At 34.9% G+C, this 26,650-nt stretch overlaps 1 protein-coding gene across 1 annotated transcript in view; it reads right to left on the reverse strand.

Annotated features, from left to right (window-relative positions):
- PTPRQ (protein tyrosine phosphatase receptor type Q) overlaps positions 1–26,650 on the reverse strand; it is a 198,581-nt gene that overhangs the window by 79,780 nt on the left and 92,151 nt on the right. Inside the window, exon 27 of the mRNA XM_044226332.1 lies at positions 11,815–12,138. Coding sequence (XP_044082267.1) covers positions 11,815–12,138 — 324 coding nt within the window. The remainder of the gene's footprint in view (positions 1–11,814; positions 12,139–26,650) is intronic.

The following is a 26,650-nucleotide window of genomic DNA, read 5'->3' on the forward strand; positions in this document are numbered from 1 at the left end:
ACTGAATGACCATTTTCTGTGATGTGTAATGAGTAATTTTTTTGAGTCATTTCAGTCTGGCTTACATTGAAAAAAATTCAAAATACAAAAAACTCTCATTTCCGACACTAACCATGCCAGGTAAGAATTTAAATATTTTAATATTAGTACAACTGCTTTTAGGATTAGATGATACATCTTTTTCTAGACCATCAGGTTTATAAAATAACTTCCTACGACTGTGGTTCTCAAAATGGGATTTCCATACATGCAGTATCAATAATTACCTGGGAAGTTGTTAGAAAAGCAAATTCTGACGTCACACCCCAGATGTAACTGAATCAGAAGTCTGGGCAGGGATTAAATTACTGCTTCTGTGAGAGCTAGGGAAGCCCAGTGGAGGAGGGCTTGGGAGCTGGTGGTGATAAACACAGAAATGTGCATCCAACCGATACATACTCCATAGACTGGTCTCCTCCTACCTTCCATTTATTTTAATTATGGATAAATTACAGCAAGACTTCTCCCTACTGTCACTCCCTCCCATTCCCAAAGTTCCCACAGTAATAATAGGCCCTTGTGTTCCATAAGAATACAGAAACTCTGCGAAGGAACCATCTGGAATAATACAGATAGGGCCATCAGCAGATCAGATGAGGCCATCACCACAGTGGAGTATTGGGACCAAGATAAATGTCCCTATTTCATCCTTCCAGTCATTATATGTGGGTAAGATAACTATCAGGTGTATCAGCAAAGAGAAAAGAAACTGAAAGTGTAGTTTTGAATAAAAGTCCCATCCATACTATTTGGGAATGGAGATGGTGGCATTATATACTAGAAGCTTGTCTAATATCTCCAGGTCTGTCTTAGTTCCAGTTGTTGAAGTTAATAATATCACATAGTGATTATTCTTAAAATTTCTTTTAACTGTTTGGTTCTTAGTGCTTTTGCTATAAAAGACATTGCATTTGTTCATGCAAATGGGATTTCAAAGTATTTTTATTTATATTCTGGAAAACTTTCTTAAGGTTTGGCAAAAGCTTTTTTGACACTAAATACTGAATTGGATGCTTCAGCAAACGGCTTAATTTTAAATACTTACTAGTATTTCCTTTAAATTACTTTTTAACAGGATAGCTTCTCTTTGTAATCCCACTTAGCACCTCTCTGCTTCTTTTTTTTTTTTAAGATTTTATTTATTTGAGAGAGCAAGAGTGACTGAGGGAGAGAGAGAGAAAAAGAAAGGGAGAGAGAGAGAAGGAGCAGGGGGAGGGACAAAAGCAGAGGGAGAAGCAGACTCTCCACTGAGGAGGGAGCCGTATGAGGGACTTGATCCTAGGACCCTGCGGACTTGATCCTAGGACCCTGCTGAAGGCCGATGCCTAAATGACTGAGCCACCCGGGAGTCCCTCTCTGCTTTTTTTTTTTTTTTTTTTTTTTTTTTTTTTGTGGTACTTTCATATCACCAGGAGGCTTTGCACAAGTCCTATTTCAGATCTAAGATCACGGACTCTACCCTAGAAATAAATGAGGTTCATGAATGAATCAATGTGTGTAAAGTTCTTAGAATAGAACCAGCATATAACACTTGATAAGCTTAGCTATTGTCATTATTTTTAACAACCCAGCAAAGGGCTCTCAGTTCAGTTGTTGGTTCCAACCAAAAAGTGCCCCAAACTACCAGGTATAGCAATTATATGGTCTTTTCAGATTTGAGAGTTTTCCATAATCAAATCAGAGTTCTCCCCACTTCCTTAGTAATGCAGAAGAAAATGGATCTGAAAGTAACAAAGAATCAAGCCATTAACATCACACTTCTTTTTGAACCAAGAAAAAAAAAATCTCAGAAGAGTCCAAATAAACTCAATTCACTATGAGATTTGAAGTTTGAGATGAGAAAGTGAGAGAATTTATTTGAATTCATTTATCATTGAAAGATAAAATACAGGTAGCTACACTTAGGGGAAAGATATTTTTTCTCATTTTTCCCCCTATGATAACCAGTCCTTCTTAACATTAGTGATTTAAAAAGTAACTGATGATCTTTATAACATCCTTTTATTTTTAATGATTTTGCTGAGAAACATGCTCTATGTGCTGATGTAATAGAATTTAAAAAATTTTTATATAAACTGATAACTTGTTTAATAATTTGACAAAAGCTCTTCTGAGTTAAATATATAGTTGACTTCTCTATTAAATTCCTTAATTTTATATGCTTATTATTTTGTTTTAAATTGTGATTTCACCCAAATATCTTTTCTTTGTAATCATACTTAGCAGCCCAAATTTAGACATTGTTCTCTTTTGTTTTCTTCATGGACTATCAATCTATTATGATCCCACTTTGCTATACAAATACAGTAAGTTAATTCTCTCAGTTAATCATATAGATACTGTTAATGCTTCTAAGATGGGCATGTACTATTTTTCTTTATTGTTTGAAATATTTCTCAATTTATTACATGCATAATTCTTTCCTAAGTGCAGAATTCATGCTTCCTATGCTAATGACAAGGAAAAATAAAAACAACATCAGCAATATAAAATAGACTGGCTTCATGAAATAAAAGAAGCTACACATGTTCAACATGGACAGTAACTGGGAGAATTTTAATTTTGGCTATAACTATGTAAGTATTTGAAAGACAAATTATAGAAAAAAATGAAGAAAAGAATTAGTATGATATTATTTTGTAATGGAGAATTTTGGCATTGATAGACTTCCACATTAAGTCCAATGCCTTCCATGAGTCCAAATGCCATAGTCATTTAATCTTAGATACTAAGTTGGCATGGAGGTAGAAACATACATAAGACATGGTCACCTAGTTGTCTCTGCTTTTATTTATTTATTTGAGGGGGGGAGAGAGTAAACAAGTGGGAGGGGGAGAAGAAGAGAGAATCTTAAGCAGACTCCATGCAACTTGTGGAGCCCAGTATGGGGCTTGATCTCAAGACCCTGAAATCATGACCTGAGCTGAAACCTTTTAGTTTCTGATGCTTAGCTGACCACACCACCTAGACACCCCTAATCATCTCTGCTTTTAAGGAGCTCATAGTACCACAAAAGAGGGAGAGAAAAACAATTATGAAGCAAAATTTTGGTATTTGAGAAACAGTTCTCAAGATGTGGGAGTGGAGAGAGGAACTCATAGAAGGGTTTGCAAAAGAGACGATTGGTGTGAAATATAAAGAAAAGGAAGCTGTTTTCAAAAAACAAAAAACAAAACAAAACAAAAAACAAAAACAAAACCCACAGAAAGGACAGTGAGAAAGAATAGCAAAGATTCTGGAGCACAAAAGAGAAAGACCAAGGGAAATGTAAGTGGAATCACAGATGACCTACCTTATACAACATACTAAAAAGTATGATTTTTATGCCACAGGAAAATAGAAACTTTAAAGATTTTTAAGCAGGGCACTAACATGGTCAGATAGGTGTATTCAAAATCTGGGTTCAGGTGGAATATAGAGGAAATGGGACCGGAAAGATCTCTTAGATATTTTTTGTAATAATGCAGGAAATTAATTTTAAGAGTCTGGATTTAGAGATGTTTAACAGAGGAAAATAAAGAAATTCATGAAGCACTTAGAAGGTAACTTCAATAAGACTCAGGTATGGAGTTGGGGTGGGGAATGGGAGGCGACTAGAAATAACGATTCTAGGGTGGCTGGCATGAACAATTAAATGAACAATAGTACAAGTGCATTGAAACAGTGAAAACACAGGCAGGCAAGGTTTGCTGTGGGGTGGGGGTGGGCAGTAGTAATATGGGTCTGACATGTCTGTGGAAACCTAAGCAATCATGCTAGTAACCTCAACCTACAGCCTAGAAGAGAGATGTCCTCTTGAACTACACATTTGGGAGTCTCAGGCAACTGAATGAGAAGGCTTTCAATAGCATCTAACGAATTTCACAGAAGTACAACCATCATGTCTAGAATAAATTATATTCATTTCCTCTAGTGGCAGCAGGTTAGAGCCATTCTAAAAATTCATTGCCACCAAATGGGCTTCTTTATGTCTTGGATTATATTTTCCTATTTATTTATGACTAACATCTCTTATCTTTATATTAATTGCTTCTTTATAGAAGGGATAACATCTACCTTTGTTAGATAGCACTTATCACATTATAAGTGCATTATACCATTTAAAATAAATTAAGGAAAAAAACTGAATACATAGTAACTCAGTAACCACTTCTTATTTTTAAAAATTGTTAAGGCATATTTTGTCCTTTATTTAGTTTTTTTTTTTCTTTTTAGATCATAAAGTTGCATTCCTTGGAAGCCTCTTTGATGAGGCATGTTTTGTTGAATTTTTTTTTTAACCTAACAGATGTTTGGGTAGTTAAAATTCCTCATGAGTATGGTATCCTGTGGTTTTCACAACCTAAGTGTTACCCCAGGAATTTTCCTTTCTTGCTGTCTTCCAGTCCTGGTGGTCTATAGGAGATGCACATTATGAGAGTCTCATTTCATTCCATACTAATTTCACACCCACACTCTTTTAAAGTTGTACATTTCCTCAGCATTATAAGCACTTATTGTGCACCATGGAGATATTTAGCAGCTTTTCATTCTACATTCCTCCTCCACACACAACTCAAATGGCTTTTGAGTATAAAGGCAATCAGAAAAAAAGAGATGAGTAAAATAATCTGCAAGACTTTAATGTCTCAAGTTAAATATTTCTGCCATTTGTAATTTTTGTGATTATGTTTGTATCTATACACACTCAGCATGAAGTAGAGAGTTATGGCTATTATACAGATGACTTAAGGAGAAAAGCAATTTGGCTTCAATTATCTAGATCAGAGTATGTGGGAGAAAGAAATGTAAGCTTGAGTTGGCTGAATATTGTTTCCTTTCCTCACTCTAGTTTACAGTGGTAGATTCAAATGCAGAAAGTACCTCAATTTAATTCTCAGTTCACATTCTAACTTTGCTCCCTAAATCTTCATTTGAGTACTCTTCGTTATGAGTTCAAAGAGAGAGAATACTACATATTTTCTTATTCTACAAGCCATTTCAGAATGTTTTACAATATTTATTATTCGGACAATATTTAATATTTGATATTTTATTTATTAATAATAAATAAACAAATATTTATTAATAGTAATAAAATTATTATTCTAATAATTTTAGAATTATTTAATTTTTTATTTTGAATTCAGAGTTTTGAAAAAGTCAATATCAAACTAGCCATCAATTTCTAGCTCTTTATTTAGAATCTCCAGGCTTTGATATGAGAGTCCATTACTAAGCGCTTCTGTGCAACTCAATGCCATTAGAAATGCATACATATGAAATAGTGATTTGTACTAATTTATATTGTTGGTTATTCTTTACTATCATTGAAACAGTTCATTTTCATCATTTTATCTTCTTACATGAGATTATGAAACAACATAACACTTTTTTGAATAATGACTATACAAAATATTAATTTTCTTCATTCAGATTACTTTCTATGTTTGTAAAAGGTCTTTAATACTTTTCATCTTTAATATTCAGAATAAATGCTGCTTATTTTTTATCTTAAAAGCATTACTGCTTATCAATATTTTTGTTGCTGGACTATTTTAATTTATTTTATTCTTTTTTTTTAAGATTTTATTTACTTATTTGAGAGAGAAAGTGAGAGAGCACATGAGCAGGGACAGAGGAGGGAGAAGTAGACTCCTAGCTTTGCAGGGAGCCCGATGTGGGGCTCAATATGTGGACCCCAGGATCATGACCTGAGCTGAAGGAAGACACTTAATCGACTGAGCCACCTAATTTATTTTATTCTTTTTTTTTTTAAAGATTTCATTTATTCATTTTACAGACAGAGATCACAAGTAGGCAGAGAATCAGGCAGAGAAAGAGGGGAGGAAACAGGCTCCCTGCTGAGCAGAGAGCCAGATGCGGGGCTCGATCCCAAGACACACCTCAAGCCGAAAGCAGAGGCTTTAAACCACTGAGCCACCTAGGTGCCCCTATTTTATTCTTGTATTATATATTAGTTCTCTGTATATATTATTTGGCAATAATATGTATCGTGTCTTTTTGTCTTTCATATCAAGTACAATCCCAGATGATCTCTCCTGGGCTTAATATAATAAATAAAACTTCTCTCTCACTGTACAATTATGAAATTAAGATATATATGTATGCATACATGTATACATATATATGCATACACCATTCAGAAAAAAATGTCTTTTCCATTCTGAGACAAAAAGGGGTAACCAACTCATTCTCATTCTCATAACTATACAATTATTCCCACACATATGAATACTCAGATGAAAAGCTAGTAAGTTTGCAAATGCCAAGAAAAATCATATGTCTATTGTCACAAATTCTGAAATATATAAACCTTTTTAATTTTCTCTCTAAATCACAGTGGCAAGAAGGCAGTTTCCATGTATCCTCTGGAACTAAAATAGGAAAAATTTTTTATTCTACTTATAAATAACAGAGTAGAAAATCAGCTCTCAAGCAGAAAGAAAAAGAGGAAGGGAAAAGGATTAGTATAGACAACCTACTTATATACTGATAAACAGCTTCATATAAGTATTTGTACAAGCAAGCTTCATACAAGCTTCATACAAGCAAGTATTCTCTGATGGCGAATTCAAATTGTGGCAGTGAGATACTAGATCCAGGGAGAAGAATAGTACCAGATAAAAGACAAATAGAGCTTTGTAGACAGGCACTCTGTGAATTAGTCATCAAGTAAAGACCTGGAAACTGGGGTGAAGAGAAGCCAAGCTTACTTCCTCCATTGCATCAGGAACTAGCCAACCAACAAACCACCAATGACAAAGGGACTCATCCTGCTAAAACCAGGAAAGTAACACTTAAAAAAAAAAAAAAAAAAAAGCTCATGCTGATTGTGAAAAGTTTGCAATACTCTACCATTATTCCTTTAGACCAAAATGAGCAAAATAGAGTAGCAGGAAATTGAAAATGAGCTAGTGGGTTGATCACAGATCTAAAATGGGTGGTAAGGAGGAGGGGAGACTAGGGTAGAAGCAATGACATTCAAATGGAAAAATTCCTAAATTTTCAAATTAAGTATGTGAGAGTCCTTAAAAACTTAGCTTTGCAGTTTCATTTAGCAGATTCTGAATTAATCATTTTAATTATCATTTTATGCTAATTGAACATCTATCATTATGTCTAGAGTGCTTGAAGAGATGAAAATCCACTTGCTGGCTCACTGCAGGAGGTAAAAGCAGGTACCATCAAAGTGAGATGATGGTAAGGAATAGGATGGGAAACCTCAGTGTCAGGGTGGGAATCCTCAGTGTCTAAATCCTCAGACCCTCAGTGCAGGTCTATTTTAACTAAAGGCTCCAAAGCCGCTGTCCACAGGCCAGATCGGGGCTACAGATGTGTTTAGTTTGAACTATTAAATGATTTTTTAAAAAGATTTTATTTATTTATTTGACAGAGAGAGAAATCACAAGTAGGCAGAGAGGCAGGCAGAGAAAGAGGAGGGAGAGGCTCCCTGCTGAACAGAGTACCCGATGTGGGGCTTGATCCCAGGACCCTGAGATCATGACCTGAGCCGAAGGCTGAGGCTTAACCCACTGAGCCACCCAGGTGCCTCTTAAATAATTTTAAATTAAAAAAAAAAAAAAAAAGTCACAAGCAAGAAAGTGCTTTCACATTTAAAAAGAATAAATCTAAATTTCCTGTTTCTCCGAAAACATCAGAAGTCCTAATAGCATGACCTGTCTATTGGACAGTAATAAGCCTTTAGGTAGCACATTCTCTGTTAATTTGTCAGTTTCCACCACCCCCAATTGCCTTACATCAGCCTGCTTCATTCATTATAGCACCCCTTCAGTTAACTTCCAGTTGCTCGGGACCTTAAAGTTTATTCATTCAGTCAATGTCCCATTTTTTTTTTTTAAGATTTTATTTTTTATTTGAGAAAGAGAGAGAATGGGGGGTGCACATGCATGTACACATGAGCAGGGGGAGGGGCAAAGGGAGAAGCAGATTTCCCATCGAGCAAGGAGCCCAACTAGGGCTCAATCTGAGGACCCTGGGGTCATGACCTGAGCCGAAGGCAGACACTTAACTGACTGAGCCACCCAGGTGCCCCAGTCAGTGTCACACTTTTTAGTCAAATCTTCATTTGTGATTTTCCACACTGATGCAACTAAAGTCCCTAGTTTTTCCTACATTCTTTTTTTTTTTTTCTTTTTCCAATTTATTTATTTTCAGAAAAACAGTATTCATTATTTTTTCACCACACCCAGTGCTCAATGCAAGATGTGCCCTCTATAATACCCACCACCTGGTACCCCAACCTCCCACCCCCCCCCGCCACTTCAAACCCCTCAGATTGTTTTTCAGAATCCATAGTCTCTCATGGTTCATCTCCCCTTCCAATTTACCCAAAAGCACATACCCTCCCCAATGTCCATAACCCTACCCCCCTTCTCCCAACCCCCCTCCCCCCAGCAACCCACGGTTTGTTTCGTGAGATTAAGAGTCACTTATGGTTTGTCTCCCTCCCTATCCCATCTTGTTTCATGGATTCTTCTCCTACCCACTTAAGCCCCCATGTTGCATCACCACTCCCTCATATCAGGGAGATCATATGATAGTTGTCTTTCTCTGCTTGACTTATTTCGCTAAGCATGATACGCTCTAGTTCCATCCATGTTGTCCTACATTCTTATCACTAAGCATGTATCTGTTTTCTAGTTAATTGGATTAGAATAGTTACTTCTTCTCAAATCCAACAGATTCAAAATAACCATGGTTACTGACTAAACCCAATCCAAATATGATTTTTCCGTTTTTCTTTTTTTCTTTTCTGTGTTATGGCACTATCATCCTCAGTATCACCTGAACTAGAAAATAGTTCATTCTCCCCTACCCACTTTAGCTTACTCAATCAAATTTCACTCACTTAGGAAATATTAATAGAGTACCTACTCTTACCAGGCACCATTCTCTAGGCAATAAGAGATAGCAATGGTCAAGACAGATTCTAAAAACAAACAAAAATAAAAAGCAATTGCATATTTATAAACGCTCATTTAGATAACATGACATTCTAGAAAAAGACTGAAAAGCTACTTTAGATTGGGTGGTCAGGAAAATCCATTCTGAGTAGGAATCATTTAAATAGAGGTATACATTATGAGAAGCTGCCCTTGCAAAACTAGAGGTGAAAGAACATTCCAGTCAAAAGGAACAGGGGATGCAAAGGCCCAAGTTCTGGGAGTTTAGTGTGTTCAAGCAACAGAAAAAATGTCTTGTGTGAATGATGAGTAATGGTTAAGAGGGAAAGTAGTTACGAATGAGGTTAGAGTGTTAGGTAAGGGCCAGGTCATGCGAATCATGTTAAGAGATTTGAGTTTGGGATGCCTGGGTAGCTCAGTCAGTTAAGCATCTGCCTTCAGCTCAGGTCAGGATCCAAGAGTTCTAGGATCGAGTCCCTCATCAGGCTCCTTGCTCAGCTGGGAGACTGTTTCTCCCTCTGCCTGTTTCTCCACCTGCTCGTGCTCTCTCTCTCTCTCTCTTTCTGACAAATAAATAAAATATTGAAAAAAGAAATTTGAATTTTATTCTAAAGCAATGGAAATCCACGGGATGGCTTTCAACAGGGAAGTGATCACATCTGATTTAGGTTTAAAAAGATCAGCCTAGGAGCTCTGGAGGTCAGTTAGGTTCATGCAGTGGTAACAGTAATGAAGGAAAGGTCTAGTATTATAGCAATGCAAAGGGAGGGATGTATTTTGATGGCACAGTTGAAATAAATCATTGGCAGAGTTGAGTAGGAAAAGAAAACTGCCTATATTTTCATTTTCTGCAACCAGATGAATATATGGCACATTTTACTGAGATAGGCAATGTTAGAAGAGGAGAGGTTAGGTGTTTAGACCACATTAAATTCTGAAAGGTATATTTGACATACACATGCAATAGGGTCAAAAGACATCAGTTGATCAGGCAAATATACTGATCTGAGATCAGTATATTTTATTCAGTATATATAATCAGCATATTATATTCTAGGGATGAACCAGAGCTAGAAATAGAGATTTGAGAATAATTACTGTATCAGTAAACTTTAAAGTCATAGGACCAGATAAAGTCGCATCAAGGTAAGATCTCCTGGGGGTTGTATGTTGATACAAAAAGGGTTAAATACAGATATCTGGGCACCCCACCACTTAGATTTTAAAAAGGAATGAGCAAAGGAGACTGAGAAAGAGCTACCAGGGAGACAGGAGAAAAGCAAGAAGGGCAGATATTCCAGAAAGCTAGAGTCAAAGTGCTACAAGGAGGAGAGGCTGGATTATTGTGTTGAAAGCTGAGTTGTTTGGACTCTATCTCAGATGTTGAATTGCATTAACAAATATGGATTGGAAATTTACTCTGCAAAAATTATGCTATACTCTCCTGGGAATACATTTAGTACCTAAAAAATAAGGCCTCTAGATCAAAGTTTATTTCTCTATTTATAAAGGCCTATAAGCATCTATTTATTACCGAAAATCTCTCTGTATGTGTGTGTTTACTCAACTTATAGGTACCAAAAATTTTTAGGAAAATGAAATTTGGATTTGAAAGGAATCACCTAGTAACAGTCTTGATCAAGATAAAAGAATGGTAACAGAAGGTGCCTATTTGGGAAGGTATTGCAATGGATGACCTGGGCAACTTGAAATTTGCTCAGGATGGCTTGGGGTGGAAATGGCATTTCAGAAAGTGCAGCTCTGGTTTGCAGCATTTGATCTGCAATTTATTTAGTTTTCACGGAAGCCATTATAATTCTGTGTAGATACTGCTTAGAATAAATAATAGAAATTTATTTACTTACTCATGGTTAATCATTTTATCTAACCAAGTAAGGTAACCAGTTAGTTTTAAAATATAAAACTAAAGTTATAACAGCATTTTTATGTAGACTTTGAATAATTTTTATGGAGAAGCACTAAAAGAGCTCCTTCCTGAATATGAAAGTCCTGAAAGATGGATAAATGGCAGAGAAATTTTTAAGAAATTATTTTATGTTCCTTCTCTGTGCTTTTTCCCTTCTTCACATCTCCAGCTAGGAGTTGAGCCCCTGGTATTTGTTTGCCTCCAAATTTTATATAGGTATAGCACAAGCTGAGAAGCTACTTGCCAGGAGATCTGTTTCAGCTGGTGTGTGTGTGTGAGTAACCATAAAGTCATCAAAAAGGTTGTAAAGTATAGCTTAAAGGGTGCAGAGCATCTAGATATGAAGGGGAAAATGTAGGCATGGACAAAGGGGGCTCAGTGGCAATCAGTAAAGCCTAGTAATATACTCCAAGAGAGGCCTATAATGCTTTATTGCAAGAGAAGACTCTAGGACTTCAGTACGACTCTGAAAGTCTGAGAAAAGCCTTTAATAATGTCTGAAATTGAATTTTCCATTGGGATTCAATTAAATTAAAAACAAATGTTATTACATGTATTCGTTTATAGACTAACTCATGTAATTTTCATGTCCAGTGATTGTATTAAGTAAAAATCATTAATTCAACAGATATCAGTGTATGTATTTATTCCTTCATAAATATGTATATATTTATTTCCTTTGCATGGAAGCCATTATAATTCCATGTAGATAGTGTTCAGGATAAGTCATAGAAATTTATTTAGCTAATTATGAGTAATGATTCTGTCTAAACAATTAGAGTAGCTACTTAGTTTTAAGACATAAAACTAAAGTTGCAAGAACAATCATTACCTATACTTTGAGTGATTTCTGCGGAAAAGCATTCAAAGAGCTTTTTCTCGAAAGGAGAAGTATATACACATATAGAAGATAATACTTACGACCAGGAAGGGTTTGAGTAGATATCCAATTGGAAGCATTGCCATAGCCGGCATTGGTGCTGGCAGCCACTTGGAATCGGTACCATCTAAATTTCTTTAATCCATACACTGTCTCTTCAGTTAAGTCAGCTTCATAAAGGTATTGAATTTTTTGATACTCAACACATTCTTCAGAATCCCATTCTATGCATTTCTGAGCCCGCAGCTGAGTGGTAATCTTGTAATTTTGGAAGTAGCCAAGAATAGTGTCAGGTCTCACCCACGTTAATGTTGCACTAGTTGACTGAACATTAGAAAAAGCAATATTTGTGGGAACACTAGGAACTAAAAGTTAAAGGAGAAAAATTGAAAACAATTAGAACTACCAAAAACTGTTAAACAGAAGGAAGACTGGATTCAAAAATATGTCCTTATTATGCATCTAGTGGCAATCCCTTATTACAACTACCCTTAGATCAGGAGTACCACATTTACTGAGTGGAACCTTAAGGTGGTGCTTCAGAGACCACTGATCTAAAAGGTAGAGGACAAAACAACGGTGATTTGATTAATTCCAAGTTTTGCTCCCAAACTGACTCATAAGAATCTCATATAAACTTACTTTGGTTTCATATATAAACATTAGTACAAAATAAAATTGTATGCTCATTTAACCTTATGTACTTCCCTGGATATGGTCTGAGTTTTAATATTCGGTTCCCAAGAAAGACATACTTACATTTAAATGTTGGATAGACACAAATGCATCCTATATATAGTAAAGATTGATTATATAATAATTCTAAATAAACAATGTTATTAGCTGAATTAGTAATTTACTTATTTGTTGATTTTTATTTTATCTTGCATATACTTACATTTGATAAAAACCAATATAAACAAACAAATAAATAAATTTGACAAAACCCTTTCTAGAACATCATTCAGCACACTGATATTAATACACAGACAAAGAAATCTGCATATCACTTATAATCACAAGGTCCTACTTGGGGTCACTTATTTGATTTCATATTGACCACAAGTTTGCTATTTGTATACCATCTGTGAGGTTCTGAGCCTGGTGTGAAGGATTCAAGATATAAAAGGATTAGGTCTTATTTTTAAGAAACTGCAATTTATTGAACAAGTAATACAAGCATGTTATAGTTAGGAATATGAAAGAACAATGAACTAAGTGATGTAAGCACTTTCCTCAACCATGTCTTTCCCTGCATGTGTGAAAGGCTTTTGCTTAGAAGACTAAGACAGAATGGTAACAATGACTTGTATGAAAATGACATAATTTACAAAAATTATATGGTAATAGTCACACTTAAAAATTAGAAAATAAATGAGAGAAAACTCATTCATTCCTAAAAGTATCATATTAATTCAGGATTCAGTAAATGTCTAATGAGAACCTAATTTGTGCCAAGTGCTACTGTAGGTGCTGGGTATACAATGAATAAACTGGACAGAAGTCCCTGACCTTGTGTAATTTATATTTGGTGTATTTACATACAATAAAAGTATAAGTGACTACTGTATATAGTATTTTAGATGATGATTAGTGTTTGGGGGGAGAAATAAGGAAAGGAAGAAGAGAAAGATGATCTAGGGATACTGATTTGTTTAACTGAGTATTCAGAGAAGGCCTCACTGATTAGAAGACATGAAGTTCCTGACGAAGGTGGGGGAAACAACCTTGGGAATATTTGAAAAAAGAACATTCCTGGCAGGGAAAAATGAATGATTATAAGCTCTAAGTTGGATCCATCCTTGGTGTATTTGAAGAATAATAAGGAGACCAGTGTGGCTTATTAATAAGAGTTGAAGTCTGAGAAAAAAATAATGAAGGCTAGATTATATACAACATTCTTTTTTATTTTTTTTTAAAGATTTTACTTCTTTATTTGACAGAAAGAAAGAGAGAAAGAGAGAGCACGTGTGCACAGGCTGGGGGGAGTGGGAGAGGGAGAAGGGAGTCCGATGCAGGACTCGATCCCAAGACACTGGGATCACAACATGAGCTGAAGACAGATGGTAAACCAACTGAGCCACCCAGGCGCCCTGCAGGACATTCTTTTGAGCAGAGGAATGACAGGTTCTAACATGTTTTCACACAATCACTCCGACTACTGTGCTGATTATAGAGTGAAGAGATGTAAGGGTACAAACAGGGAGAGCAATTACTAGGCTATTGCAGTGTCAACACAACAGATCATGATGGGGATTACAGCAGCAGAAATGAAAGGAAGAATTCAGACACTGAATATATTTTGAAGGGGAGCTGACAGGATTTGCTGATGTGTGACATGTAGAGTATAAGGGAAGGAGAGAGTAGAGGAAAGCTCTAAAGCCTTTGGATTGAGAAAACAGAAGGATGAAGTCATCATTAACCAAGATAATGTGGAAGGAGTAAACACTGGGGAGAGATTAAGAATTTATTTTGAGGGGCGCCTGGGTGGCTCAGCAGGTTAAGCCTCTGCCTTCGGCTCAGGTCATGATCCCAGGGTCCTGGGATTGAGCCCTGCATCGAGCCCCGCGTCGGGCTCTCTGTTCGGCAGGGAGCCTGCTATGCTTCCTCTGCCTGCCTGCCTCTCTGCCTACTTGTGATCTCTGTCTGTCAAATAAATAAATAAAATCTTAAAAAAAAAAAAAGAATTTATTTTGAGCATGTTAACTTTGAAATGACTACCAGATACCCAGAAAGAGATGTCATATAGATGGGCACATGAGTCTGGAGTTCTGTAGAAAGGTCTAGACTTGAGTTAAAAATTTTAATTTCCTCTTAAATTTTTTTTTTATTTAAAGATTGTATTTATTTATTTATTTGACAGTAGATGGAGAGGCAGGCAGAGAGAGAGAGAGAGGGAAGCAGGCTCCCTGCTGAGCAGAGCCCGATGCGGGACTCGATCCCAGGACCCTGAGATCATGACCTGAGCCAAAGACAGCGGCTTAACCCACTGAGCCACCCAGGCGCCCCAATTTCCTCTTAAATTTTTGCTGAATTATATGTAGACCTATTGCTTATATATTTGCCTAAATCTGAAAGAGGAGAGAAATTCTAATGCAATGGAAAACAAGAAGCAGGTAATTTAAAGCCATATGGTCAAATTCAATTATTCTATTTCTAATACTAATATTTATTATCAAATTTTATTGTATTTAATTGAATTAATTAACCTTTAAAGTAGATTGCAAGCAGAATACTTGATACAATACCTACAACATAACTACTATTTTTAGTTAGGCAGAAAAGCAATTAGAGAAAAAGTTATTTTTTAAGGAAAATTTACCTTATAGAGGAATCATTTTAAGAATTAAAAAACAGAATTTTCATAAAAAGTAGAATTTCTATAATTTATTCAAATCTCTCAGCCACTAAGTTTGAACTCAGACCACCGAAAGAAAACACAAATTTTCAAAATATTCTAACCCAAGGCAGAGACATATGGATGATCTCGTGGTTCAGGAGAAGCCTTAAGAGAAAAAGTGGTGGGGCGCCTGGGTGGCTCAGTGGGTTAAGCCTCTGCCTTCGGCTCAGGTCAGGGTCTCAGGGTCTCAGGGTCTCAGGGTCCTCGGATCAAGCCCTGCATCAGGCTCTCTGCTCAGCAGGGAGCCTGCTTCCCTTCCTCTCTCTCTCTGCCTGCCTTTCTGCCTACTTGTGATCTCTGTCTGCAAATAAATGGATAAAATCTTAAAAAGAAAAAGAGAAAAAGTGGCATGTGAGACAGCATTTCACTGATTGTTAAGGTAGAGATTTAGAAGAAGGGCAATGTGATCTAAGTCAAGTTCAACTATTATTTATAGTTCATACTGCCAATTAAAACAGAAAGGCTACAAAATAACCTGGGGATATACTGAGAGGAACTTAGAGTTTGTTAGGCAATGGAAAGCTATTGAAGTGTCAGAATGAGATGTTCAGAAGTACTTTTTATCAAGTCTAGTCTGATAATTACACTACAGGAAAAAGGACAAATTTATAGATCACTGATATGTTTAAAAAAAAGAAAAAATATTGTTGCAATAAGAAAGAAATGTATTTTTAGATCCATTTTGGCGGTCAAATTCATGGAATAGGCAAATGAATCAGAAGATGACAGGAGCAGAATTTGAAGGACGTTTAGAGATGATCTTGGTCAACTTGTCTTTTTATGTCTGACCTTTATGTAGGTAGATGTCTCCAAGATTCCTGGCCCCTGTACACTCACCTTCATCCAATTTTTCAACTAAGCTCTGATATAGGTGCTGATATGAGAAAACTTTTCATCTGTAATTAAGGGAAGCACGTGTGATGAGAACCAGGTGTTGTATGGAAGTGTTGAATCACTATACGTATGCCTGAAACTAATATTGTGCTGTTAATTAACTGAAATGTAAATAAAGACTTAACAAATAAATAAATAAATAAAATAAGGACGGATTATACAATGAACCTGATTTTATAGACTGAGTCCTTTAAAAGCAAAGAGTTTTCTTTGTTTCATTACAAAAGAGGAAAGAACATACTCTAAGCAAGAGACAGATATGATATATAAAAATGTATCCATTATTGTCTTGGAAGAAGAACTAAGAGAACTAAGAGAAGCCCTTGGCTATTAGTCAGCCAGGAACTGGGGATCTCAGACCTATCAATGTAAGAAACCAAATTCTGTCGCAAGCTTGTGAGCTTAGAAGAGGACTGAGTTCCACGTGAGTATACAGCTTACTGACACCTTGAGTTGGCTTGTGGGCCTCTGGGTATGGAATCGATGCACAATATACCCAGACTTCTGACCTACAGAACTGTGTAATAATCAATGGGCATAGTTTTAAACCACTAAGTTTGTGATCATTTGTGACATAACAATAGAAAACTAATGTAATTTTCCTCTATAAAATGGCCAATTTCTACTTTTCTGGCCTCTATTTAAATAGATAGACCAAAAGGAAACTCAAAGTCTTGAGGGGATTCCTTTTGAAATTTATTTTCAGATAGCTCTATTAGTTTCTACTTCATTGTTTTGAACTGATAGCCACCCTTCTCTAAATCCTAATTCTACTTTGAAAACCCACCTCAACCAGGCCTAATCTTCTTTTCAACTCCACTTCATTCCAATATGTATTCTAAAGGTCTAGAAAGATTCTGATTCTACATTCATTATCAATAAAAAAGATTGAGCAATGACTACAAAATGTGTATGCTTATTCATATGTCATATATACATACAAATATCAATCTACACAAATAATCAAATACTAGATTGTGTCTCTGAAGGTCTAGAGTCATGTTTGCAACAAAATAGGCATTTAACAATCTGAGGAGTTTGAAGTGGCGGGGGGGTGGGAGGTTGGGGTACCAGGTGGTGGGTATTATAGAGGGCACAGCCTGCATGGAGCACTGGGTGTGGTGAAAAAATAATGAATAATGTTTTTCTGAAAATAAATAAATTGGAAAAAAAAAGATTATCAAGGAGAGATTATAAATCTAAAAAAAATAAAATAAAAAATAAAAAATAGACATTTAATAAATATTTTTAAAGCAATGAATAAGAAGGCATAACAGGAGATTTCATTAATTTATTTTTAAAGATTTTACTTATTTATGAGAGAAAGCAAAAGAGCAAGAGAGTGAGAGTAGGAGGGAGGGGCAGAGGGAATGGGAGAAGCAGATTCCCCACTGAGCAGGAAACCTTACATGGGGCTCCATCCCAGGACTCTGGGATCATGACCTAAGCCTAAGGCAGGCACTTAACCAACTGAGCCACCCAGGCACCCCAGAGATTTCAATTAGATAGATGGTCAGGGAAGACTTTAATTTAATAAGAGAACTGACAGATAAGATTAGCTTTCCAGGTGAATAACATCAGGATGTGTTAAGATTCTGAGGGGAAGAAGTGTGGTACATTAAAAACACTTCAGGAACATAGCTGGGTCCACAAGGAGATGGATAAGAAGATAGAAAGCTGGAGATGTAGGTCAGAATCAGATAATGCTGAACCTTCTGGACTGTATTCAAGATTTTTAGTTTTAACTCAAATATAGTGAGGACACTTGGGAAGTTTTCATTTGCATTAAAACTGTACACTCTGCTCTTTCCCTATGGGAATCAGGGAGTATAAACCATACATTTCCCTCCCTTTTGAGTCCATCACCAAACACCCCTTCTGCATTTCAATTTCTTTTACCTAGGATTTACTAAGCAACTAGGAGTGGGAAGAAAGTGGGATGCGTTAGCTATCCAATGAACTGGAGAGGTCAGAAGAACTATGTTTTTCCCAGTTCAGCAGAGGGGATTACTAAATGCCCATGGTTGTCCTATGACCAACTTTTATCCCCCTTGCAATGTTCAGATTTTAGGAATGAAGACTTCAATGGCAAAATTGGTTACGCATAAAAACTTTCACCATATTAATGCTGGTCCACAGACTCTTGGGTTTTCCAAACAAGTATTGCGAAGAAATAAGGGTCTAAAAGAAACAAGAACTATGTGTAACTTGACTAAAGGAAGAGTAACAACAATTGAGTTGCCTTCCATGTGACAGGCTCAGTGAAGGAACCTGCACTGATACACAGCATCTGGCACATACAGGCACTCAGTACGTGTTGAATATATGAATAAGTTATGGTTCATTGAAACATTTTGGCTTTCAAGTCGTATAAAATTTTGCCCACATTTTCTAATCACATATATTTAGAAAGATAAACCAGAAATAAATCTAATCTAAGCCCAAATATATAACTCATAGACAATTTTTTAAAGGAAGGCTACCTCAGTGGCACTCATAAAAGACTAGCATTGATATGCAGTATCTTCTCTTTTGATGAACTGTGTGTTGAACTGGACTATTTCAAAGCAACTGCCCTATTGAATTACAGATACAAAAAGGATTACACTCATTTTAGCATGGAGAATCAGATTTCCATTCTTTGAGAATGACTAAAAACCTCAATTTTTTTCTATCCACAGATGGTACTAATTTGAACACATCATTCCATGCTTCCTGGAGTAATCACACAGCTTGCTTAGATTTTCTAAACATGACTGAACTGTGATGAAGCGATCAACATTCACTGGCAAGGTATTCCGTGAATTACTTTTTATTCATAAATTATTCTTATCTGTGAAATACTTTCATCATGGTTGAAATGAAAGTCCATAGAACTATAGAAGTGAAATTTGTTGTACGTTTAAATGCATGTCAGTTTTTAGTGACTATTTAGTAGGTCCCACTTCGAAGAGGAAAATGTGTATAAAGTGTAATTATTCTTTAAACTTGTGAATATCAGCTGTTAGAAGTTGCCAACCTCCCATGGTAAGATTCTGACAGTGGTTTGTATTGGCTTCTCACTGACCTAATAAAGTATACGAATATGGAAGACCAAGTTTCTTTAAATCTTTATTTATGACTAAGTATTTTTATCTTCAACCACAGATGTACTTTCTTTTAAACAAAACAGATGCCTGAACAATTATATTTATAATTTATATTTATGAAACCTTAAAAAGTACCAACACAATCTTTCCTAGTTTATCAAGAAAATATTTGTCTCTGGTAGTTTTAAATAATCTATAATCCTTTTAGAAACACAAGGTACTAATATATGATCTGAGCATATACAAATAAAATTATATTTTATCAACACTAACATAGTATGAATCAATATAAAAAATAGAAATTCTTGGGGCGCCTGGGTGGCTCAGTGGGTTAAAGCCTTTGCCTTCTGCTCAGGTCATGATCCCAGGGTCCTGGGATCGAGTCCCGTGTTGGGCTCTCTGCTCACCATGGAGCCTGCTTCCCTTCCTCTCTCTGTATCTGCCTGCCTCTCTGCCTGCTTGTGACCTCTGTCTGTCAAATAAATAAATAAATAACCTTAAAAAAATAGAAATTCTTATGAAGTTGAGTGCAAAAATATTTCAGCATAGCAGATAAAAATTTTGCATTAACTTGAATTTAATCAATAACAATTACTGATCATTCACATTGAACAGTGTGGGCAAGTTATTATAGTCTTAGGGAATAAGCTGCTTTTCATAAATATATGAAAAGTAATTTAACTCATAGAAACTACCACAAATAGGCAATGCCCAAAGGAAACTTTCAAGGAAAGAGAATATCTGGGGGCTATAACTTGAAGGAATAATTAAGAATCCATAGATATGTGGAAGAAAAGATGTTCAAGGGCATTAAGTGTGGGAGAGATATAAGTAACTGTTACAAACTGTGAAAGTCTGGAAAGTATATTAGACTCAAGAAAAGAGTAATAAGAAAAAAAAAGGGGGGGCCAACAAGTGTTGTGTTGTTTGAGAAAAAAGTTTAGGTGACTACCTAAGCTCTATTAAGCAACAGAGAACAATCAACAGAGATTAACTGGTAAAGTTTAAACTTAAAGGAAATCCTGAGCCTCCATGTAACTAGTTATTAGGTAAAGTGTAATTTAATAGAAACTGGTTAGATGTTATACACATGCAGGGTAACGCAGATTACAATAACAAACGATAATTGGGAATAGAGTTTTTTAAAAACAGCAAAGAATATCAGCAGAATGTGTTTATTTATTGGGCAGAGGGGCGATAGGAGTAAAACATGGAATGAACCTAGTAACTAGGTCAATAGATAAAATGTACACTGTTCACTTCCTAAAGGTAGACTATGACTTGGCTCTGTGTTGTAGAAAATTATACAAAAGAGAAACTCAAGATTTTAAATCTCTGTAATTATAAATAAAAGCAAATTAAATGAACAAGAAAATACAATAATCTCTGTTACTGAGAAGAAATATTTCTATCTCTTCTCTCAAAAAAAAATCAAATAAACAGGTTGCCATATAATTTAATGAACAATATCTTCAACAACATCCTTACATAGCAAACGCTAAGTATCTGTAAGTTGGCTCTTTCTTACAATGGCTCTCAATTTGAATGAGAGAATAGCTATCAAACATGTTTTAGTAAAACTATTTCTTCAGAGGTTCTAATTATTCAGTTCAGGCATTCTTCTAGCAGTCTAGTTTAACCTAGAAAGAGATTTTGGAGTAGCTGGGTTAGAATTTATCAAAATATGCTAAATAAACATGATATTAGGTGGCACTATGAAACTGGGAACATGTGTTGACACATTCTTATTAGTGTGCTAAATAAAATCACCTTAAATATTCCACTTAAATGAAAGAGAACTGAGAAAGTATAAAGCAGGATAAAATTTCCTAAAAAAATTTTAAAGTGTCTGTCTTAATGCATGTATAAATGGACAACTGAGGGGCCCAAAACTCTATGGACCATAGCTATAATTATATAGTTCTTAAATCAAGTATTACTGAATGTATAACTTATTTATAAAAATGTTTCACTAAAACTTTTGTTTTGTTTTATTTTTGGACACCACTACAAAGAGAATGGGTTATATATGTTCTGTTTGGAGAGACAATGTATTGATTTATTTTATAAAGTCATTACTTTGACAGCTTTATATGCCAAACTAAATAGTGAGAATGTCCATCAAAAATGACAACTTTGATTTGAAATTATTTATCTGAAGCAGTTCTTAGGGTAGTAATTATATAGAAGAGTTAGTTGTCTATTAAGAACAATGCTATAACACCTGGAGATGAAATTGAATTATCAGCATTAATGAAGAAATGGGAAATATATACTGGTTTGTGGGATTTACTTGAGGATGGATATGAGTAAATGACATGTTAGTTTCATATCTTGTTAACATGAATAGAGATATCTTGGGAGGAAAAGATTGGGTTAGCCTAAGAAGTCAAGAGAAGCTAATTTGGCATAAATAAGAATCAGTAAGCTTGGAAATCGTAAGAGTGAATAAACATTTAAGAGGCATATTTGTATATATAGTATCACCACAGCAGATAAAGAACTGAGTCTCTATCAAGTTGGTAGTTAATGGGCAGTAAAGTAGAATGGGGAAAAAGAAATCATAAAAAAAATTCAGTCAATAATGTCTGGCTTATACTGATACTTGAGAAATATTTGTTTAACAAATAAATAAATAACTGAGGAAATGAATGGATGGTCGTATGTACTGATTTCAAGAAGAAAAGTGTCACCAGTGCTGTAACCAATGTTGATTGATGAACAACTATCACCAATGCTGATTGTAATCAAATGCTACTTAAAACTATTCCTGTTTTCTAAGGAATATGGCTGTACAGAAAACCCTGATAGACTAAAATGTACAAAAGGAGTCCTGGTTTTAAAGTTTGGGGAAAGCTCTATAAAAGAAAAAGAAGAATTTGGAGTTTTCCAAGATTCTGTGAGACACACACACACACACACACACACACAGAATCAAAGGAGAGATGAAAACAACCGACAGAGGAGAAAGGATGAAAGGATGGGGTGAGATTGGAGACTCTGTGAAATAATGTAGTGAACAGAAAAAATCCCTGATTGTCAAAATATTTTTAAGAACAAAAATATATACTGTTTATTTTAGAGTCATGTGTATTATTGCAATGTAAACCTCCCCTCTGCGTGCTTATCACAAAATATTCAGTAAGGCTATTTTTACATAAAAGTGTTCAGTATGACTAGAATTGTCAAAATCATACAAAAAATAATTTTTCAGAAGCAGAAAAATATCAAAACATTCTACTTCCCAAACACAGGAAGTTTGAGGATCTGTTCTGATGGTACAGCAATAGTTCGTATCAGACTAATTCTGCAGATAACAACTACGCACTGTGGAGGAAACAAAGAAGCATATAAACGGCTTTTGGCTTGAGGTGTAGGAAATGGCATATGAAACTGCCAAAATAGTTAGTTGGAAAAAGAGGGAGCCAAAGAGGGGTTAGACCTAAATTCTGGGTTTAAACTCTGAAATCCTTGGCTAATCTCTTAATCGTTCATGTATGAAGGACACACTGAGGAACATGGTGGAAAGAAATGAATGCAAAACAGAGTAGAAAGTTTAGTTGCTTCCCAGTGCAGAGAAGACAGAATTTGGAGTTTCAATTCCACTAAAGTGAGGGATTGGTAAATAGCATAGGCCTCATACAAAAATCCTAAAATGGCCCATACATTTAACTTTACTCTATATCCCAGGATTAAGGAATTTCCTCTGTAAATAATGGAGAAATCAAAACCACACATTCACGAAATTGTTACTCAGTAATTTAATAGTCTGGTAGAATAAAAACCAACACTCTTCAGAACAAGATAGCAAAATCCAGAGCTTCTGCAAAACATCACCAACAATGTCCAATGTAAGTTCAAAGATTACTGGGTAAGCAGGAAAATTTCTAGTGACAGGAAAATGTAACTCATAGGAGGAAAAAGTGCTCAATAGAAAGAGATCACAGAACAACTCAGGTGGAGGAATTAGAAGAAAATGAATTTCAAACAATATAAATATTTTATTTGACTTAACAGAAAATACAATCATAATTAGAAACCAAATAGGGAATTTCAGGAGAGGAATAGATTTAAGGAAACACTAAACTAAATAAAAACTCTAGAACTTAAAAATACATCTGAACTGGATTTATTTAATGCCACTGTAAAAACAGGAGAAGATAAGTCAATAAACTTCATAAAACATCAACAGAACTCCACTTTGAAGAACATAGGAAAAAAAGTGAAAAAAGTTTAAGAAAACCTCAGTCATTCAAAGAATGATATCAAGAGGTTATAATTGGAGTCTCAAAATTGGATAGAAGAGGGAAGAGAAATATTTGAAAAAATAATGGCCAAAAATTTCTCAAATTTCAGAAAAGTATTAATTTACCAATACAAAAAGCTAAATGGACCCTTAGCAAAACAAGTGCAACAAAGTACACTAGCCATGTCACTGACAAACTGCCTTAAAGAAAATATAAAGGAAAAGGCTCTTGAAAAGTGCCAGAAAAAATTACATGTATCACAGACAAAAGAATGACATCTTCAAAGGGAAAAATACTTAGGGAGAGGGTGGGGAGAAACTACCTTTCCAGAATTTTATATCTGGAATTATCTAAAATAATTCCATTTTAAGTAAATAATATCTGAGAGAATTTTTTGTGAGCAAACCTGCACTAGAACAAAGTCTTAACAATGTTAAAGGGAAAGGACACTAGATGTGTGACATTGGGTGAAATGACACTGTAATAAAGAACACCAAAAATAGTAATTACATAGAAAAGATATGCAGTCTTTTCTAAATTTATTTAAATCTACTGGTAGATTTACTGGGAAGTAAAAATAAATTGTGGGGTTTACAATGTACATATATGTAAATTATTTATATGGATATCAAATGCACGACATGAATAACACAAAGTATGGCAAAAAAACATTGAACTTTTACAACTCCATGGAGAGGGGGGATGGGAGAAGGAGGGGCTGAGGGAGAGAGAGATTCTTAAGCAGGCTCCACACCCAGTGCAGAGTCCAACATGGGGCTTGACCTCATAACCCTGAGATCATGACTTGAGCCAAATTCAAGAGTTGGATGCTTAACCTACTGAGCCACCCAGGTGCTCCTGCAACTCCATTTATTTTATGTGAAGTTGTATGATATTACGTAGCTATAACAACCCAAATAATCCTATTATAATCCCCTTGAGCAACTACTAAATATTAATAAGACAAAGAAGTACAGCCAAAAATACAACAGATGAATTAAAATAGAAAGCTGAAACTATTCAATTAGCCCAAAAGAAGGCAAGAAAGAAGGGAGGAACTATAAAAGAGATAAGACAAAGAGAAAACAAATAGTAAACAGTAAAACTAAACTCAACAAAATTAATAATGATTTTAAATATAAATAGATTAAATGCTCCACTTAAAAAGCAGAGATTGATGTTATACTGAACTGATGAATCATTGAACATTATATAAAAAAACAATGATGTACTATACCTTGGCTAATTGAATTTAAATTAAAAAAAATTCTTGTATAGTAAAAAAATAAAAATTAAAAAGCAGAGACTGTCAGTCAAAATAAAAATAAATGGTCCAATTATATGCTGTCCACAAGAAGCATACTTTGCTGTCACTATGCACATAGTTTAAATATGATACAAATAATTCAAAAGTAAGGTTAGAAAAAGATGTATGATACAAACAATAAACTAAAGAACATGTGCCTATATTAATATCAAACAAAATAACGTTTAACATAAGGAGTATTCCCAAAGATAAAAGTGACAGTTATAAAGATTAAAGGGTCAGTTAAGGAATTATAACAATCATAAATATGTATATGTTTTAAAAAGAACAAACTCTGAAGTACATGAACCAAATATTTACAGAACTGAAAGAAGAAACAGACAGATCCACAATCATCATGGTATATTTTAACATTCCTTTCTCAATAATTGATAGAATAATTAGGCTAAAATATGGTAAGGATATAGATTTGCAAAACGTGCAAACACAATGAATTAATACAGAGAACATTATGGCCAACAACTGAAGAATATACATTATTTTCAAGTGTGTATGGAAGAATATTCGACAAGATAAATCATATGCAGAGTGATAGAAAATTTCTCCACAATTTTTTAAAGATAAAGTCTTAAAGATAAATTCTCTGACAATAATGGCAATAAATTAAAAGTTGATGACATGAGAATATCCGGAAAAGTGCCAAATAATCAGAAATCAAACATATTTTTATGTAACCATGGAACAAAGAATAAATTGCAAAGGAAATTAGAAAATATTTTTATCTGGAAGTAAAAAACTAAAATTTTTGATATAAAATTATCAGAAGGAGACATCACTATGATTATATTTGAAAAGAAGAGAGGTTTAAAATCATTTTGCTAAGTGAAATAAGCCAGATTCAGAAAGGTATAGATAAGTCTGAAATCTAAAAAAGTCAAACTCATAGTAAGAGGATTTAGCATCATTAATCATCACTGATATGAAAATAAAACTTACAGCAAGATAGAAATTCTTAACATGAAGTAGAATGTCTGAAATTATGAAGACCAAATTCTGCTGGTACTGAGCATTAGAACTCTCACATATTACTGTTAGGTATGTATTTAAAATAGTACAACCATTTTAGAAAACTGCCAGTTTCTTGAATACAAACACATATCTAGACTATGACCTAGAAATTCCACAAGAAAAGATTTAAACAAAAATATCTGTAATGCTTTTATTCATAACACTTAGTTTAGAACAACCTACATGACCAGAAAAACAGACACACAAGTAATGGAATAGTCATATAATGGAAAAATATTTAACAGTAAAAAAGAACAAATTAGTAAAACCCTCAAGAATATGGGTTTCACAATTAAGTTTGAAGAAACAGACCAGAAATGAGCGAATACATACAGCTCAAGAACAACTGAAAGTAACTTTTGCTGATTGAAATCAGGACAGTGGTTGCCTTTGAGAGTGGGTGTCCAAGGGAATTTTCTGTGGGAGATGGAAATGTTCTATATGTTGTTGAGTGGTGTTGCCTGGGGGGTACACATTTGTGGAAAACCACTGAACTGCTTGCTTCACTTTGGTGCATTTCATTTTGTATAAAATAATTTCCCATATGTAAAAAACATAAAAAAGAAAACATAAAAGCATGAAAAGGAAAAAGCTTTCCCATAAAAGTATAACAGTAATATCTAAAATAAGTTACATATTACATCTCTATAGAAATTTAAAATACTAGACATTAGGGGCACCTGGGTGACTCAGTGGGTTAAAGCCTCTGCCTTTGGCTCAGGTTATGATCCCAGGGTCCTGGGATTGAGCCCTGCGTCGGGCTCTCTGCTCAGCGGGGAGCCTGCTTCCCTCGCTCTCTGCCTGCCTCTCTACCTACTTGTGATCTCTGTCTGTCAAATAAATAAATAAAATCTAAAAAAAAAATACTAGACATATACTTTATAGTTAATGTTTTATAAATCTACCTGTTAG

Source organism: Neovison vison, chromosome 12 (genome assembly GCF_020171115.1).
Source record: "Neovison vison isolate M4711 chromosome 12, ASM_NN_V1, whole genome shotgun sequence".
Lineage (NCBI taxonomy): Eukaryota > Metazoa > Chordata > Mammalia > Carnivora > Mustelidae > Neogale > Neogale vison.